The 19161-nt window shown below is 39.1% G+C and overlaps 2 protein-coding genes across 4 annotated transcripts in view; one reads left to right on the plus strand and one right to left on the minus strand.

The window, feature by feature from the left end:
- LOC140481317 (protein POLR1D) overlaps positions 1–2921 on the minus strand; it is a 44840-nt gene extending 41919 nt beyond the window's left edge. Inside the window, exon 1 of the mRNA XM_072577298.1 lies at positions 2507–2921. Within this exon, the coding sequence (XP_072433399.1) occupies positions 2507–2724 (218 nt within the window). The 5' untranslated portion in view covers positions 2725–2921. The remainder of the gene's footprint in view (positions 1–2506) is intronic.
- Positions 2922–3080: 159 nt separating this feature from the next.
- Positions 3081–19161, plus strand: part of lnx2a (ligand of numb-protein X 2a) — a 122820-nt gene continuing 106739 nt past the window's right edge. For all 3 annotated transcript variants that reach the window (XM_072577301.1, XM_072577300.1, XM_072577299.1), the window contains exon 1: positions 3081–3238. The gene's annotated coding sequence lies outside the window, so the exon portion shown is untranslated. The remainder of the gene's footprint in view (positions 3239–19161) is intronic.

Consider the following 19161-nt stretch of genomic DNA (forward strand, 5'->3'; position numbering starts at 1 on the left):
GTCCACACCAACCCGCCGAAGCGCAACCCACCGTGCAGACCCATTCCCCTACACTTACCCCATCACTGAACACTATGGGTAATTTAGCATGGCCAATTCACCTAACCCGCACATTTTTGGACTGTGGGAGGAAACCAGAGCACCCGGAGGAAACCCACGCAGACATGGGGAGGATGTGCAAACTCCACACAGTCGCCGGAGGTGGGAATTGAACCCGGGTCTCTAGCGCTGTGAGGCAGCAGTGCTAACCACTGTGCCACCGTGCCGCCCATTTTGTGTGGACTAAGTACTAAACATCAAATGGTATCTGGGTCCTAATACGATAAGACATGATAAGATATCAGGGCATATAATGGAGCAGTGAAGACAGAAATGTCACGAGATACTTTTATGTTTTACATCCATTCAGTTTGTGACAGGGATCAGTAGTAGAGCGGTCAGCTTACTCAGCTAGCAATCCAAAAGACTGGATGAATTATTAGGACACAAATTCCCTTCCTGGAAGGGAAATTAAACTCAATGAAATAAATTGCATTGTTGTAAAGATAAACACCTGATGCACTAATGTCCTCTCTGGAAAGAAATCATCCTTAAATATTGAGGCCTTTGTTGAATCCAAACACACTGCAATGTAATTGACTTTGAACTGATCTTTGAAAATGACCAGCAAACAACTCAGTTGTATTCAAAAAGGTGGTTTACCACTAGTTTTTCGAGGATAATTTAGAACAGGGAAAGCACATCAGATTATAGCATTGACATATGGTTATCATGTGCTTTTGATCGGATTAATCCTTGGCTTAAAATTGGATGATTTGTGTATTATAGTCTTTTGATTTAGATTACTAAGATGCTGTAAAAGCTAAGGAAAAAAACTGGAAAAAACAGCACAAATACAGACTAGTCATGTTACCATGTAATCTAATGCTTTATGGAGTAAATGTAATTGAAGAAAAGTAGACCCTGAAATTCCTCAAGGAAATCTCAAAACAGCCTTTGAAAAAGAGCTTAAGCATATGTATGCAGATATATCAGCCCAGGTTGGACAGGTCAGTACGGTGTGGTATGTTCTGTGGTGCTGTTTGCTGTGGTGTTGACCACCTCACAATCTTGGGATATTACACCTCCAGATGTATTCCTTGCCTACTTAGATATTTTCTAACCAAACTGTTCAAGGTGTTATTGCACACCTCTGGAGCAGGTGGAGCTTGAACCCAGGTCTCCTGGCCCAGAGATAAGGACATTACCATCCTGCCATAAGAGCTCCAAAAATTAAATTTAAGATTCCCTACAGTGTGGAAACAGGCCCTTCGGCCCAACCAGTCCACACCAACCCTCCGGAGAGTAACCTACCCAGACCCACCTCCCTCTGACTAATGCACCAAACACTATGGGCAATTTAGCCTGGCAGTTCACTGACCTGCACGTCTTTGGACCGTGGGAAGAAACTGGAGCACCCAGAGGAAACGCACGCAAACATGAGAAGAATGTGCAAACTCCACACAGACAGTCGCCCAAGGCTGGAATTGAACCTGGGACCCTGGTGCTGTGAAACAGCAGTGCTAACTGCTAAGCCACGGTGCCGCCCCTCATATTGACAACCTCACATTGCCCAGCCTTGGAGTAGAGCTGGGGTGGCACAATAGTAAGGAATAAAAACTTCAAAACAAGTTGAAAATATATGTCAGCTGGATATTGTCACATTGCTGTTTAGGGGACCTTGCATCACAGATGAAATGAAGTCATTATTCTGAAGGGTCACTGGATTCAAAACGTCAACAGTTTTCGCTCCACAGATGCTGGCAGATCTGTTGAGTCTCTCCAGCATTTTCTGTTTTTCTTTGCTTCAAATCTCCAGCATTTGTAGTTCTTTGATTTATTTCAGTTATTATGTTAGTAGCTACAGTGCAAATAAAGAGTAACTATAAAAAAGATAAATTTCCTTAAAAATGTAAGTAGGATACCTGTAATAACATTGCACATGTTGATTTGATTTTCAAAAATTATATAAGCAGTAATTGAAAGACCGTGATAAGCATGGTGCTCTACTATGTTCCACTGGCGAGTCTAGCGATGTGATAAACATATCACGGATGGTAACGTGCCGGATTTCTGGACCCTATCATATTCTCCGGCATGTTTTAGTCGGGGGGTAACTTGAACTTTATTGTAGACACTGATTGATCCAGATCCCTTGCTGAGGTTGTGGGCGAGGGGATGGCTGTGACATATCCCAGATTTGTGAGGTGGATATCACCACAGCGAGAAACACGTCACACCAACTGGCCACACTGGGCTGGTATGTTTTATGTAGATATGCACAGACACATACTTGGGAAAATGCCTGTAACAAACGCAATACCGAACAAGTAACCAGAAAAGTTTGAATCGGTTTTGCTTGGAGTCGGTTGCCAAGACACCGCGGACAGGGCAGCGCCAGCAGGCCCTGTGCCGCTGATCATGGCATTAACACGGTCTCTGGTTGAAGTTGTTAGACATTGTTTACCTCTCGAGCTCGCCATCTTTCTCCATGACAACTTCTCGCGCCCCTCTAACACGGCTCTGAAGCGCGCGACTTGTTCGGTTTCTTTTCAAAGCCGCGTCTCGGTGCGCGAGCACCCCCCCCGGACTCAGAGCGAGCCGGCGCGAGGACCACCAAAGCCCAGCTTCTCCCCGCCCCTCCACTGTCCGCACCAGGATGGCCCATCTCAGTCGCCTGATCATATCTGACCCAAAATAAAAACGACAGACGCAAGTGACTGAACTATGAAACGTTGTAGATATCGGCGGGAAATAACATTCACTTTCTCAAGGAAATTATTGTTTTCTCTTCCTTTCTGTTTCCCCCTCCTCAACACACACCGCCTCCAGCTTTTCTCATTCATGCAGGCAACGTCGAGAGACAGAAAGATTTCTTCAGGCCGGCTTCACTCTAACTTGCTAGGGACTGAGAGGCAGGGCCACTTTGTCATGCGTCCTGAATGGTTTGTTTCCCACGTGATGTCGTCCGGAGGGTGGAACTATGTGGCGTTTCGACTTACAATTGGACATCTGTCCTGTCAATTGGAGGATGTCGCTCCTCGACGAAGCAAGTTTATTTGACTGGTAATTTTTGTACAAATCTTGAATACTGAAACCAAGTTCTGGACGTGAATGCTGTCCGGTCGCCTTGGAACATTGTTGCTTGCACGATTTCTTTGAATGATATGGTACTGTATGCGATTTGCACCAACGAAAGGTAAAGTAAACGTAAAGGAAAACCAATTTGGTATTAATTTCGCAGTTATTGGTATCTTGACAACGAAAAACCTTGGAGGGAGCGTGTGAGAGAGATAGGCAGGCGTTTACTACCCCTCCCATCTCAATCTTTTAAACATGAAATCCTCCTGCTCGGTTGATTAACCCCCCCCCCCCATCACATTACTGGTAGATATGAGTCTATAGGAGCGAGCTGTTAATGTGACAGTTATCTGGGAAACTGCTGGTGAGAGCCGCTTCTTGGTTTGGTTGGCGAGATTGCTTTGATATTTGACTTGTGTATGTTACACGTCTCGCCATGCTTTCAGGAGGAGTGTTTGTTATTGCTGTCAGATGGGATACATATATATGGGCTTGTTAATGGGCAACATAAAACCTGCCATTCTGAGAGCACAAATAAACAGATGTTTAATTGATTCTGTCTATCCCCTGCCCGATTTCCAGCATCCGCAGTCATTTGTTTTTGTGTAGGTGTACAATGCGTTGATATTTAACAATGAAATTTAATTTCTTCGCTGTTATATTGATGTCCTTGTCGTTCACCTGTTAATTTGTTCGGTCGTTCAGGTCGTCTTCATATCAAGCATAGACTCAAGTTTCTATTTAATCTTGCAAATATTTAAAGTAGAAGCGATCAGTTTAGAAAACGTTCTTGCATTGGTAAAATGTAAAGTTGACTTATGTTTTAATGACATTTCAATAGCAATCATTTTAAATTAACGGAATGGCTGAAGATAAGCAGATCTTTATTAAAGCAGCCTTAATTGTATGATTTTTTTTCGTCTTTCAAATTGAACGAGTTTGTTATTGATTTTTAAATACTGCCATATTGGGTTATATTTTTGAATAAAAGCAGGGTCGTTTTTATTGCATCATTACATCCAATTATTAATTCTGGATGGAGTTTTGTTCGTGTATTTTTAGCGTCACAAAATATGCGATTGCCAAATCATTTTAAATGATTTAAATTCCTTTTTATATTTGAAATGCACCTTTGCACACCAACAATTTTATTTAATTGGTACTTGTGAGGGCGTTAATTTATATACGTTTTTGTACTTCGAATTGCTTTGTTCAGCAGTAACAAAATAGATCAGTGTAACTCCGTGTTATTCGATATTGATATATATATTCTGAGTAAATAAGTAATATTTATCATTGTTGGATAGTTAGGATTAGATTTGTCTGGAGCAAGGAATCTTCAATGTCCCCTATTAGCTTGACTTGCAATTGCAGGTTTAGTTTTCTTTTGCCTACAAACGACTGGAAGTGCTTGCTGATAGTTGTCCAGTGAGGTCAAAAAGATCGTGGTACCTTGCTCAACATTGGGACAATTTGTGTATTTCCTTAATCAATGAGAATAAGTGACTGAAATAAATACAGATGTGGTGTCATCTGGTTTCCATCAGTTAGACATAATAGCCCAGATCATCTGATAGGTGAAAGTGAGGACTGCAGATGCTGGAGATCAGAATCAAGATTAGAGATTCCTGATGAAGGGCTTTAGCCCAAAACGTCGAATTTCCTGCTTCTTGGATGCTGCTTGACCTGCTGTGCTTTTCCAGTATCACTCTAATCAGATCTCCAGTTACTTACAGACTGGGATTACTCCAGAAGATGTGCTATTGAATTCTTTGGAAGTCCCAGTGCAAGGACTCCATGGGAATTGATGAATTTGAACTTTTGGTCGGCAATGCTTTGCTCCGAGGGCCCACAAAATGTCTCGAACTCTCAGTTATAGTAGGAGACTTTGGAGAATATAGGCCTACCTACTCAAATGGTTACCCTGGAAATGTTGAAACGTGAGAAAATCTGGTCTAAATCTTAATAACTATCCAGCTGAATCCCTAACCTGACCTCTCAATCACTCACACTGATTTCCCCAATTACTCCTGCAACAGTCCCAGCTTACCTCAGGGCACACCAACTACCCTGCCTAATTGTCCACTCACCCCAACTTACCCCCAACGGACCCAACCTAATTGTCCCCATCTTGACTACCTAGCATCTCACCCACTCTTCCAAACTATCCACTGCACTCATCAGTAACCTTAGCCATCTTTAGTACTCAATAACCCTTAATCATTTACCTCACCTACTGTAACACCTCACTAAACCTACTCCCTTACCTACTAACTCCTTTACTTTATACTTTTACTTCATCCACACTTACCCATTACACGTTTGCCATCTTTCTGTGCCCTTCAGAGAAAGGTTTGGATCTTTTTGGCCTTGTAGAAAGCAGCAGCTAGTGCTTTAAGAAGAGGACATGGTGTCTTATCTGAAACAGTTCCATTTCAGACACACTCCAGATTCCTGGAGAAACCAGAAATGCGGAGGTCTGGCGTAGTGGAGAAAAGTATGAGTGGAGTGACAATATGACACTGACTGCCGATCCTCAAAAAATTCAGGCCAATCACATTTTTAGCTTTTTTTTCAGCTCTCCATGTGACTGTAGATTGACAGATTGATACATTGTTACTCAGCACATGACTGTAATATGACAGTGAATCCAGCACCATGGGATACATACTCATATAACAAGTTTTTTATGAATAATATAAATGCTTGTCATAATTTTTTCTCTTAAGTCTTCAAATAAATATTAAACTTCCAACAATTAACATTTTTTCTTTAACTAAAATAGATTGATAATTAACTTTTATAAATAAACTGAACACCTAAGAATATTTTATTGCATAGTTTCTGTTCTCAAGTGCATTATTTGTTGTGTGGCTTGGGTGATAGAATGCTGTGTGTCCATTTTGTACATTTGGTATTCATCGCTTTCAGTGATGAATGGCCAGGCTTCACAGGCAATATTGCTTTTGTTACTCCTAGTGTGTAGCAGTTTTGCTCAATGTTATTGATTTTGTGTCAGTTGCTGGTGACATTGCTGATGATGTACTTCTTGCTGGTTCATGATGCTGCTGACATTGTTGCTGAACTTTTCTACATTTCCAGCTCAGGATTCTAGATTTTCATGATGGGATTATGTATGTGTACAGTTTGCCCTTGCAATTACTCAGCCATGGATTGAAAATCTTTGTTGAAGTATTGATATCCACCTTCCTGTGAATAAGTGAGTTGACCGGGAGACCAGGGAGTAGTCTTGTACTTTCTTCCATTCAATTATTCCAAAGATAATTTTATAAAAACCTTGAGAGTTATAGATCAGAGTGTAATAAAGCAAGATTGGTGTCTTCGTTTGATTTTCATTTTTCCATGAGTGCTCGAGTGACCATTTGGACATGTTTATTGGTAATCCTTTGTCCTCTTTGGGAACGTAGTGCTGCTGTTGAACTTTGTATAATACTGTTGTTATTTTTGAAGTGTTCTGTTTATCACATCCTTCATAATAGACTCCCATTATTTTCCCATCTACTAATGTTAGGCTAACAGGTCTGTAATTATGGTTTTCTCTCGTCCTTCTTTTCAAAATAGTGGGTTACATTTGCCATCCTCTAATTTTCTGCGACTGTTCCAGAATCTATAGATTTTTAGCAGATTAAAAACCAAAAAATCTATTTCCATGACCTATTTTCTTTAGTACCCTGAGATGTAGATTATTAGGCCCTGAGGTGTTTTCAACTTTCAGCTCCATTAATTTTTTTAACACTTTTTTTCTTTGATACTAGTTTTCGTCAATTCTTCATTCCCAAAAACCCTTGTTTCCCTATCACTTCTTTGAAGACAGAACAAAGGTTGGTGCTTAATTGCTCAATCATTTTTCTTCTCTATTATCAATTCTCCCAATTCAGACTGTACATTTTGCCTACATTTGTCTTCATTAATCCTTATCTTTTTACGTACTTACAGAAGCTTTCATAATCTACTTTTATGTTCCTTGCAAGTTTGTTCTCATGCTCTATTTATTCCCTCTTAATTAACCTTTTGGTTAATTCATCCAATTCAGTAACCAGTTCCTGCTTCCTCCCCATACCCTTTGTTCCCTTTAGACTCAAGAACTATGTCTAACTCCTTGAAAACATTCAATGTTTTGACTTCGGTTGCTTTCTGTGGCAGAGAATTCCACAGGCTCACCACTCTCCAGATGATGAAATTTCTGTTCATCTCAGCTCTATCCTTAGACTGTGATTCCTGGTTCTACACTCTTTAGTTATCGATAATATCCTTCTTGTGATTACTCTCTGCAGGCCTGTTAGAATTTTAGATTCCATGAGGTTCCCCCATTCTTCTAATCTCCACTGAATATATCCTAACCGATCCAGTCTTCCTTCATACATCAGTCAAGACATCCCAAGAATCAGTCTGGTAAACCTTCATTCCGTTCCCTGCATAGTCAGAACATCCTTCCTCAAATAAGGAGACAAAAACTATATGCAATATTCCAGGTATGGTCTCACCAATGCCCTGTACAATTGCAGCAAGACAACTCTCCTGTAATATTCAAATCCTCTCACTGTGAAGGACAACATATCATTTGCCTTCTCCACAGCCTATTGCACCTGAATGGATACTTTCAGCAACTGGTGTGCAAGGACACCCAGGTGTGTTGCTGCTCCCCTTTTCCCAATCCATTCCCATTCAGATAATAATAAGCCTTCCTTTTATACCACCAATGTGAATAACCTGACATTTATTCATGTTATATTTCATCTGCCATGCATTTGCTCACTCGCTAAATTTGTCCACATTATACTGAATTATCTCTGCATCCTTCTCATAATTCACCCTTCCACCCAACCTTGTGTCATCTGCAACCATGGAGATATTACGATTAGTTTCCTCATCTAATCATTCATGTATATTGTGAATAGCTGCGGTCCAAGCACTGATCCCTGCAGTACTCCACTAGTCACTGCCTACCTTTTGGAAAAAGACTCATTTATCCTATTTTGTGTTTCTTGTCTACCAACCAATCCTCTGTCCATTTCAGTACACTACCTTAATCCCATACACTTTAATTTTAACATACTAATCTGTTTTATGTGAGGCCTTATAGAAAACCTTCTGAAAGTCCAAGTAAACCATATCTACTGGCATCCCCTTATCAACTCAGTTAATTACATCCTCAGAAAAATTCCAGAATTTTGTCAGGCATCATTTCCGTTTTGTAAATCCATGCTGACTCTGTTTTCCAAGTGCTCTACTATTAAAACTTTTGTAATAGACATTTTCCCCATTCAAGTTAAACAATGTATAATCTACAATATAAACTTCCCTGTTTTCTCTCTTAAAATTTAAAAATTTTTAAATAGTGAGATTACATTAGCAACACTCCAATCCATTGGAAGTGTTACAGAATTGGACAGAGAGATTCCATGATGAAAATCTAAGACTGTTTTATTGAAGCTTAATGCTACAGCTATTCACTTAAAAATCAGTCATGTTGCAGGCAACGACACTCCGGTAGCCAATGCTTCATCAAGAACAAATATGGAAGAAAATGTGTTGTGATCAAAATGAACTTGTGTAGAAAATGGCTGTAATGAAAACCTTTAGTAAATTTAATGTAAATAGATTGTTGCTGTCAATGTAAAAAAGCAATATCAAGAAACTTAAATTTTGGTAGAAATTGAAAATGCCTCATAAGGAACTTATTTGGGTAGGAGAAGTGTAATATGAGCTTGTCAGTTGGGAAATTGGCTTCCATACTCGAGGAAAAAATTATTTCAGTAATCATTTCTGTGGAAGTGATTTTTTTTTAAGAGCTCAGTGAGTCATATTTGAACAGTGACTTCAAAGATTTCCAAGAAAGCATTTTATTAAGCAAAGCAACTTCACCTGATATGTGGTGGTCAATTGTTCAATATTTAAAAAGTAGAACTACAGAATGACCACAGAACGACAAATGGTCAATGGCCAGAATGAGGCCTCATTTAGATAAAGAGTTCCATGTCAGTGGAAGAACAGTTTGTGCAGTTTTCAGGTTGGAAAGATGTATTTTATTATTTCAGCAGTTCAAGGAAAAGACTCTTTTAAGGTTCAGCAGAAAGAGTTGTGAGTTCATGTTTTTCTGTGTCTGGGACAAAAAAGAGCAATGGAGAGAATCACATCTGGTAAATGTACAGAAAATCACTAAAGTGAAATGCTTGCAACTTCAGTTTAATAAGAAATTAAAGAGTTAAAATAAGAGTAACATTTCACTGGGATTGAATGACTCTAAAGGATATTGCTGGGAAAGGATTTGTATATTTTTGGCTGTTTATTTTCTTTCTAAATTGTCTTTTTTTTGTATTTTATGAACTTGGGTTTGTTCTTAAAATAACATTTGGAACATTGTATGAGTATAGGCACTCAGAGTCACATTAACAAAATTGTACAAATAAAACTTAAAATATACCAACCAAGCAAGTTTTGAGAAGATTTGTAGCTCATGTTGAGGTTTTGGATGTAGGTTTGCTTGATGAGCTGGAAGGTTCATTTCCAGACGTTTCGTCACCCTACTCGGTAACATCTTCAGTGGGCCTCAGGCGAAGCTCTGCTGATAATTCCTGCTTTCTATTTATATGTTTGGGTTTCTTTGGGTTGATGTTTTTCCTGTGGTGAAGTCACTTCCTGTTCCTTTTCTCAGGGGGTGTTAGATGGCGTCAAACTTGGTGTGTTTGTTAATAGAGTTCCGGTTGGAATGCCATTCTTCTAGGAATTCTCACGCTTGTCTTTGTTTGCCTTGTCATAGGATGGATGTGTTGTCCCAGTCGAAGTGGTGTCCTTCGTCATCTGAATGTAAGGATACTAGTGAGAGAGGGTCATCTGGCTAGTTTTCTGTTCGTTTGTCCAATGCATTGTTTGTTACAGTCCTTGTATGGTATTTTGTAAATGACATTAGTTTTGGTTGTTGTCTGTATAGGGTCTTTCAAGTTCATTAGCTGCAGTTTTAGTCTATTGGTGGGTTTGTGGGCTACCATGATGCCAAGGGGTCTGAGTAGTCTGGCAGTCATTTCTAAGATGTCTTTGATGTAGTTAGACTCCATCTACCACCCCCTGAGAAAAGGAACAGGAAGTGACTTCACCACAAGAAATAACATCACCAACCCAAAGAAACCCAAACATATAAATAGCAGGAATTTTCAGCAGTGCTTCGCCGGAGTCCCACTGAAGATGTTACCTAGTGGGGTGACGAAACATCTGGAAATGAATCTTTCAGCTTAGCGAGCAAACCTACATCCAATACCAAACCAAGCTCTGAAATCTGACTTGTCCAGTAAGCAGTAAGGATTGTAGCTAAGTGTGGGCTCTTGGTGGGATAGAAATTTGTTGAACCTAAGAGGGATCTGTGAATCTTAGTTCTACATGGGAGACCCATTGCAGTAACAGGAATGCCTAAGCAATTCTGAGTCAGGGGTGTATCACTAAAGAAGTGGATATTAAAACTGTAGTAATACAGATGGTGCAAGTTCTACTCGAACCTCCTCCGAAGGGACTTGAACAGTCAAGATTGGTCAGTTCCATGATTATTGAGAGAGAGACTCGCTACTGGAAGTTTTATACATTTTATCTCAAAAGAAGAGGTATTTGCTTATTCTTCTACACAAGGAGGTAAAACAATAAAAACATTAGAATACTGCACTAAGTCAGTCTTTGATGCTGGCTGATGATGCAGTTTTTCTTCCAGTGGAACTAATGCACGAATAAGCATTAAATGGAGTTATAAATGGAGGTTACAAATCAGCTGTTTTAAATAGAGTTGGATTAAATAGCATCTTTGTAAATGGAGATGTTGCAGTCAAAGTAGTACAACAAATCTTGGTAGAAATAATTGATTTTATCTTGCGGAGTTACTGCTGTTTTAAGAATATTGGCCTCATTCAGGGTGTTGGAAATCTAGTAGAACTAAAAGAATCTGAGATGCTACAGGAGAAACATCCTGAGTTGTTTCCTGGTTATGTTGTCTTGACTAGGTCTTATGCCATATATTAGAGAAGAAGAGGAAGAATCCATGAAAAAGAAAGATGATATAGAAGTTCGGTTATTTGACAGTATTTTTCAAAAGCTAAACAGAAAGAATGAAGGAAAAGACAACAAAACTGACATGTTTCACCCATCTTCTTTGACAGAAATGCAACAGATGGAGCCTGAATTGAGAAAGCTTACTCAGAAATTGAACTAATATCAAAGCCTTAAAAACCTGCTGATGAGTTTTGGGCAGTAGTCTTTTAGGTGATAGTTCCCTTTGAGTATCACAAAATTTTCCGAGCAGCTCACAAAATTTCAATAGCAGGTCACGTAGGTATCATAAAAATATAGGCTAATAGACTAAAACATTTTTATTGGCCAGTGTAATAATTGTAACCAGGGACAGATGGATCTCATTGACTATGGGATCCTTGATTGTGGTTGTTAACCTGAGCCAATCAGGGATCCATAGCTGACAGAGATAAACAGGAGATTCAGTGAGTCTCCTCATTCTAGGGACTGGCTCTGAGCTGGCTAATCAGAGCCAGTGTGCTGTCCACATGTAAATAAGAGTGACTTGGTGACAGGATACCACCCTCTGTGCAGTTATTTCAGAGGCAATGGGAGAAAACAGTGTGCTGCTGAAAAAACATTGCTTGTGACAGTCACCTTTAAGTTGGGATAAGCATTTCTGGCATCGTACCTTTATTTGGGAAACTTAACTCATCAATCCTGTTGTCGAAGACTGGGCCCAATATGCGTTACTTTGTCTGGGCAAATCACATTGGTGAAGATGAGAAGCAATAATTAATCCTTCTGACTGCTTGTAGACCTGCAGCATTTTTGGTTTTTAGGAGCTTAACTTTCCCTGAGGTGCCAGATAGCAAAATCTTTCAAGTGTCGCCAGACTTAGTTAGGGGATATTATGATCCCAAGCCGCCTCTAATTCTGATACGCTATCAGTTTTTTAACAGCTGTTCAAGAACCAGGGAAATTCGCGTCAGAATTTTTATGAGGTTAAAATGACTGGCAGAAGCATGTAATTTTGGGTTAACCCTGTATAAGATGCTGAGAGACTGTTTTGTATGTGGGATTAATGATGTAAACATGCAAAAGCACTGACTAGCCAGTCCTGAATGTTCTTGGTCATTGTGGATGCCCATTCAAGGTGGTTGGATGTGCATTGAGTTCATTTGGCAAACTCAAGGATGACAATTGAAAAACTGTGATCATAGTTCGCAATACACAAAATCTCAGAAACATTGCTCGTGGACAATTTACCAGCAGAGATTTTGAGTAATTTCTAAAGTTGAATGGCATTTGCCATGTTCAGACAGCTCAAAACAATCCATCGTCCAAACATTGAAGGCAGGCTCAAAGAAACACCCTACAGCTTCACTCAATACCAAATTGTTCCGGTTCATATTTGATTATAGGACAACCCCTCATGCAACTGCAGGGATAGCTCCAGCAGAGTTTTTTATGGAGAGAAAACTCCACACCAGATTAAGCCTGATATTCCTGGACCTGGGAGGAGGGTGAAACGGCAACAGGAATGCCAATGCCAGCCACATGCCTACTCTGAGCGCAAGAGACAGTTTACTTAAGGGGATAAAGTTTGGTGTCGAAACCACGGAAATAACTCTGCATGGGTACGAGGTGAGGTCAGGGCCCGTGACATACAAAGTCCAAGTAGGTGAGGTGATCCACATGTTTGGTCAGGATCATATGATAGCTGTTACCTCACAAACTGTGCAGGAGCAAAACATATCTAACCCCTCAGAACAGCCAGAAATGCCATTAGAAACAGTGAGTTCTCTCCCTTCGTCTAACATCAAAGAAATGCTTCGATACCGTTACCCCCTGAAGAAGAGGAAGCTCTCCCGAGATGCTCCAGATGCAAGAGAAGAGCTACTGACCGGTATATGCCACCTCCGTCCAAGTCAGAGGAATTGGACCTTGGACGACAATGTACTGGGAGAAGCTACAAGAAAAAGAACAGGTCTACATCCCTGGACGTAGTGAGGGAGGGATGTAATGATTGGAACACGGGCCAGGTAGATCTCATTGACTATGAAATCTGTGATGGGAGTTGTTAATCAGGGCCAATCAGAGAGCCTTGGCTGACAGAGACAGATTCAGAAGATCGCGCTATTCGAGGGACTGGCTCTGAGCTAGCTGGTCAGAGCTCATGTACTGTGCACATGTAAATAATGGGGGACTTGGTGGCAGGATGCTGGTCGCTGTTAACTTATTTCACTAGAATTACTAAAACCTTGGTGAAATTTTTCCAGACATGCCAACCGTACTGTCTTCCTCATATTTACCCAAATAGCTAATGTTCTGTTGTCAGTTCTTCATTTGTTTGTTCAAGCTTTTATGTTTCAGCCGCATCTACACCCTGTGACATTATGAACTTGCCCTTTTCAATCGATTCTTTTTATAATTCAGGGTTTGCAAAGTCCCAAATAAATTAATCCAGGAGCCTTTAATCTGCATTCTTATATTTACATTTTCTGGTTGCATCGTCTAATAGTTTTAAGAAATTGGCAACAACTTCATCTAATTCCTGCTGCAAGCTTTAAAATGCATATCAGTAGATCTGATGGCTTGATTTTTGCTGCAGAGGAACTTTGAATGTTTCAAAAGTTCTACCTGCCTTGGCTACTACTGCACTGTCTGAACTTATTTCCCAGCTGTTAAACAAAATTAACCATTTCCCTCATACCAAAAAAGAATGTAGCCATAACTCTTTGTTAGTAATACTTTTTTAGAAAGTGACTGAATGATAGTCTTTTGTCAAACTTGTCACATGTCGTTAATGACATCATCAGCCTTTAATTTTCACAGGCTGGAGCTGTGTGATCATTGCTACCGCAGTGTCTTATTTTAGATTTGCTCGTTTCACTCATTTTTCTTTCTCTCTCATTGTCGACTTGATTTTCAATTTAATTCGGCATTAAACTTGTTTTGAAATGTTTAGTTTTTTACTTGCAGATAACTGCTGCCACAATGTTATATCTTTTGGTTCCCAAAAGTTAAAATAAGAGTCAACATAGTGCATGTTCATACACTATTTATTTCAGCACTTGGTGTTGCTGGTGAACTGATAGACTGGTGTGTTCTTACTCAGGACATGGCTCAGATTGACAGTAAATGTCACTACAAACTCACATAAAAATTAGTTTCTAGTTCTTTAACAGTGAAGGACTGAATATTGGGAACAAAGCATCTCTTTAACTAATAAGTTTAAATGACTGAAAAGTAAGTACGATATGGACTCATGTAAAAGTTGCACATCTAAGACTACAATTCCAAATTATGCTATCTCATACAGATTACCATTCCACTCCTATTAAACAATGAAAGAGCTCCACATATCTGACAGGTGATTCTGATTAGGGTTCCTTCAGAAAGTGGAGCAGTACTTCCTTTCATAGTTCAAACATAGTGCAGAAGAGTAAAGGGAAGGCAAACCATTTTTGCTTTTTCACAGCAGACAGCTGCTTTTTTTTTAAAGTTACTGAATGAAAACAGCCATTTTGACAGCCGCAGTCAAAAAGTATATGATGTAAGTGTGAGGTTTGAATGCTGGGAAAGGTAAGATGCCAGATAGGTGGAGAGGACAGGATGCCAACTGCACAGGGCATTAAGTGCAGAGGGAGGCCATGTGGATACAGTGTTGCAGGTAATTAGGGGGCAAGGCACAAGGTGGCAAGGGGGCCAGATGGAGTCTGTCAGGCCTGGATGTGTTGGGCACTGCAGATGGCTGCAGAGGGTAGGATCCAGTGGCGATGAGAGTCTGGGACAGGGGTAGAGGGAGAATCAGATTGGAAAGGCAATGTCAAGTCCACTACTGGGGGTGCGGGGGCATGGAGGTTGCGGGGTTCAAAGTGGGTGAGTGCGGTTGGGTCCAGAGAGAGGGAAAGCTTTTTGGAGAAGTTGAAAATCATTCTCACTCATCCCTGACTAGTAGAGTTACCAATCCAGATACTGATCCAGCTGACCCACCTCTGAAAAGTACTGCGCAAGGAACTAGAAATATTTTGTATTTTGACATAATGTGTTGACATGTGTCTGAGCAGCCATGATCAGTGCTGTGCTATTCAATGATTTTATTATGTATGCACCAGGGTGTGTTTATTTTCAACTTGAGTATATACAGTATTTATTTTTCAGTCATTTAACCTCATTGTTTTAGGTAGATGCTTTTTCCCCCAATATTTAATGCCATATTATTGTAAAGAGCTAGGTACTAATTTTTATATGAGCAGGTGGTAAGAATAAAGAGTTTAGCTAAAAAATCAGTTTCACTTTTCCACAGGATAGGTTATTATTTGAGTATATAGGTATTGGAAAGACTGAGAATAAGGGTGAATTATATGTCAAATTGGCACAAAAGCAAATTAGACTAAATAATTTGAAAAGTTATTTTTTTTTAGAAAAGCTTTTCAATCTGCTAAAACAGTTCACACCCTAAGGAGATCAGATGCCATGCTTCTATTCATTTTCTGAACAAAAATTGATTGATAGTCATGAACAATTGTTAAGTAATTTGAAAGGCATTTATTAATTATTTTCTGTTTTGCATTAATATGCATTAATGTGCAAATATATCAACTTGATGAAAATAATGGATATTAAGTGCAAGTTGTTTTGTGAAGCTGACTATGGAACAATCCAAATTAGCCAGCAATTTGTGGGGCAGCTATTTCACACTACAAATCCTGGCAATTTATACTGGTTGTACCCTTTGTTTCATAGAAAAACTTGGTCTCAGGTCTCAATACTTGTATTTAACCAACATGTGACGGTAGTTATTTTATTGATAAAATAGTAGGTCTGGAGAGTGTTGTGAATATTTTTGACCATTTGAGTAAAGTACTTTCTTGGTTATGAAAAGACAATAGATGTTAAGTACACATACACATAATCTACCTTTTTATTTGTGTTTCATGAGTGTCTTATGACAGTTTCTCCTAAAATTATTTTGTAGGTAAATCTGTTGCACTGCAGTAATTCCTGTAGCCAGTGAGAAATTTGTAGTAGACAATTAATGAAGCTATCAGCTTATGTTTCTGAGACTCTAGACATAACTACATTAAGCAATTGTCTTTCATTGACCAATGTTCTTCTACATAATAGAGTTCATGATCAAATTTAATTGAAAAATTGCTGGAATCAAACTTAATTAAAGTAGAATTTGGTGTATATCATTTGTAATTCCCCAAGACGGCAATACATTTTGAAATTCTATGCCACTGACCTGTAGAACATTAATTCTGATAAGGGGACAAGGCTGTTGTAGGAGAGTTCTGGCATTGTACATTTTTTATGCTTACAAAATTTATTATACTTATAGATGTATATAACCAAATTATACAAAGAGCAATACTTAACAATATGAAATCAAACATTTACTAAAATGCTAACCATTGCAGGTAGTTGAATCTCTGAATTGTCCATCCACACAAGACACACTTTTTCTGGAAGACATTACCTTTGAATACAGAGAATTATTTTCTCAATACTGCAAAAAAGGAATTTGGTGGAAGAGTTGATTGTAGCAATTTTGTGTGATGATATATTATGCAGAATCATTTTCTATATCTATCTGGTTCAATTAAATACAGAAATTGGTAAATACAGTATATGCATTATTCATAAGATATTTAATTTGTCAGTTGGTTTAGTATAGCTTATTGATTTTTTTTTAAAGAAAGCTGAGTTCTGAAGTGCAGTGGTAATGTCCCTACCTCTGAGCCAGGCAGTCCAGGTTCAAGTCTGACCTGTGTCAAAATGTATCTGAACAGGTTTATTAACAACAAAAATAGCTGATTTCTTACACTGCTTATGGTGCATGTAATTTGTTGTTTATTAATTGAGTGATTGTTTAATTTGACAGGTTTATAAAATAAAGAGAAAAACTAGGTTCTTAACTCAGTTTTAATTGAGTCCACCCTTTGTGTGCTCCTTTTTAAAAAAGATTCTGTTACTGTTACAGTGCTCCTAGTGGCAGTGTCTATAGTAATTTGTAATTTAGGAATTTCTGTTGAATTCTTACTGGTCCAGGCAGTGAGTCGAGGAATGTGTCGTATTTTCATATTTCCTGACTGAATAGTTTCTCTTCTGTGGTTACAATTGTGCTCAGGTGTCCTGGAATAAGTATCTCACAGTATCCACCAATACACTCAAAAGCCTTTAGATATAGGTTGGCATAGTGGGGCCTGGGATGTATTACTTTTATCTATAGTTTTCACTTAGTTTTCTGTCCCCACCACCTAATTTCCTATTTTATTTTATTCTTGTTATATACTGCTCCTGGTGGCTTTATGTGTCTATTTGTTTGTCAGTAATTGGGTGTTTTATACATTTAGTGGTGTACTTATTTTGTTAACAAAGGGAGTTCTTCCCCAATGGAAACTAGTTTCTGAAAATGTTCCAGAAAAGAAAGGTGAAAACATACATTTGTACCATACAGCAGATGTACTACTTACCTTGGTAAATTTGGTAAATTGCTAAAGGTCTTTTTGCTGTCAAATTTGCAGTATGGATATCACTATATTAAAAAAAAAGTCTAAACCTAGAACAATGAACAGTACAGCTCTTCAGCCCACCAAGACAGCACCAACACATAATGCCTTTCTAAACTAAATACGTTTTGCCTCTTTGCAGTCTGTGGCCCTCTATTCTCTGCATATTCAACTATCTGTCAAGATGCCTCTTAAATGTTATATTTATATCCACCTCCACCACCTCCTTTGACAGTGCATTGCAGGATCTTACCACCCTTTTTGTAAAAAAAAAAGACTTGTCTCTCTCATCTCCTTTTAAACTTACCCCCTTTTACCTTAAACCAAGCCCCTTGTAATTGGCACTTCTACCCTGGGAAAAAGACTCTGACTATCCATTCTATCAGTGTCTCGCATGTTTTAGTAAACTTCTATCATTTCGACCATCATTCTTTGCTCAATTAAAAAAAACAAGATTGTCCAATCTCTCCTCATAGCTAATACCCTCCAAATCAGACAACATTCTGGTTAACTGTTATTGTACTCTTTCCAAAGCCTTCCATAACCTTGTGGCCTTACTAAAGGTCTGTACAACTGTAACGTGACTTGCTAGTTTTTATACTCTATGCCCTGACCGATGAGGGCAAGCATGCCGTGTGCCTTGACCACCTTACTCGTTTATATTGCCATTTTCAAGGAACTGTGGATTTGTATACCTAGATCCCTCTGTATGTTGGTGCAGAGGTTCTGCCATTTACTATATATTTTCCTCCTGCATGAGACCTTCTAAAATGCATCACCTTGTATTTGTACAATCAAACTTAAATCTGCTATTTCTTTAGCCAAGCCTCCAGCCTATCTATATCCTGCCATATCTTTCGGCAATCCTTACTGTCTGTAGCTCCCCCCAGTCTTTGTGTCATCTGTAAACTTACTAATCAGGTCATCTATGTTTTCCAAATCAATGTAAAACAAACAATAGGGGACCCAGCACTGATCCCTGCAGAACACCATTGTTCAGAGCTCCAGTCAGAAAAAAGAACACCCTTCCACTGCCTTCTCTGTCTTCCATGACTAAACCAGTTTTTTAGGATAAAGTGAGGACTGCAGATGCTGGAGATCAGAGCTGAAAATGTGTTGCTGGAAAAGCACAGCAGGTCAGGCAGCATCCAAGTCGCACCTGACCTGCTAAACCAGTTTTCTATCCATCTTACCTGTTCATTGTGGATTCCATGTGTTATCAGTCTACCATGAAGGACCTTGTCAAAAGTCTAGCTAAAGTTCATATTAGACAACCTCTACTGCCCTGTCCTTATCACTGATCATTGTCACTTCCTGAAAACTCAAATTTGTGAGACACAACCTTCCCTACACAAAGCCATTCTGCCTACTGCTAATAAATTCATATTTTTCCAAATGAGAGTAAATTCTATCTTTAAGAATTTTCTCTAATAATTTCTCTACCGCTAACATAATTTCCCAACTTATGCCTGTTACCCTTTTTAAGTAAAGGAATAACATTGGCTATTCT

Source organism: Chiloscyllium punctatum, chromosome 9 (assembly GCF_047496795.1).
Source record: "Chiloscyllium punctatum isolate Juve2018m chromosome 9, sChiPun1.3, whole genome shotgun sequence".
NCBI classification, from domain to species: Eukaryota; Metazoa; Chordata; class Chondrichthyes; order Orectolobiformes; family Hemiscylliidae; genus Chiloscyllium; species Chiloscyllium punctatum.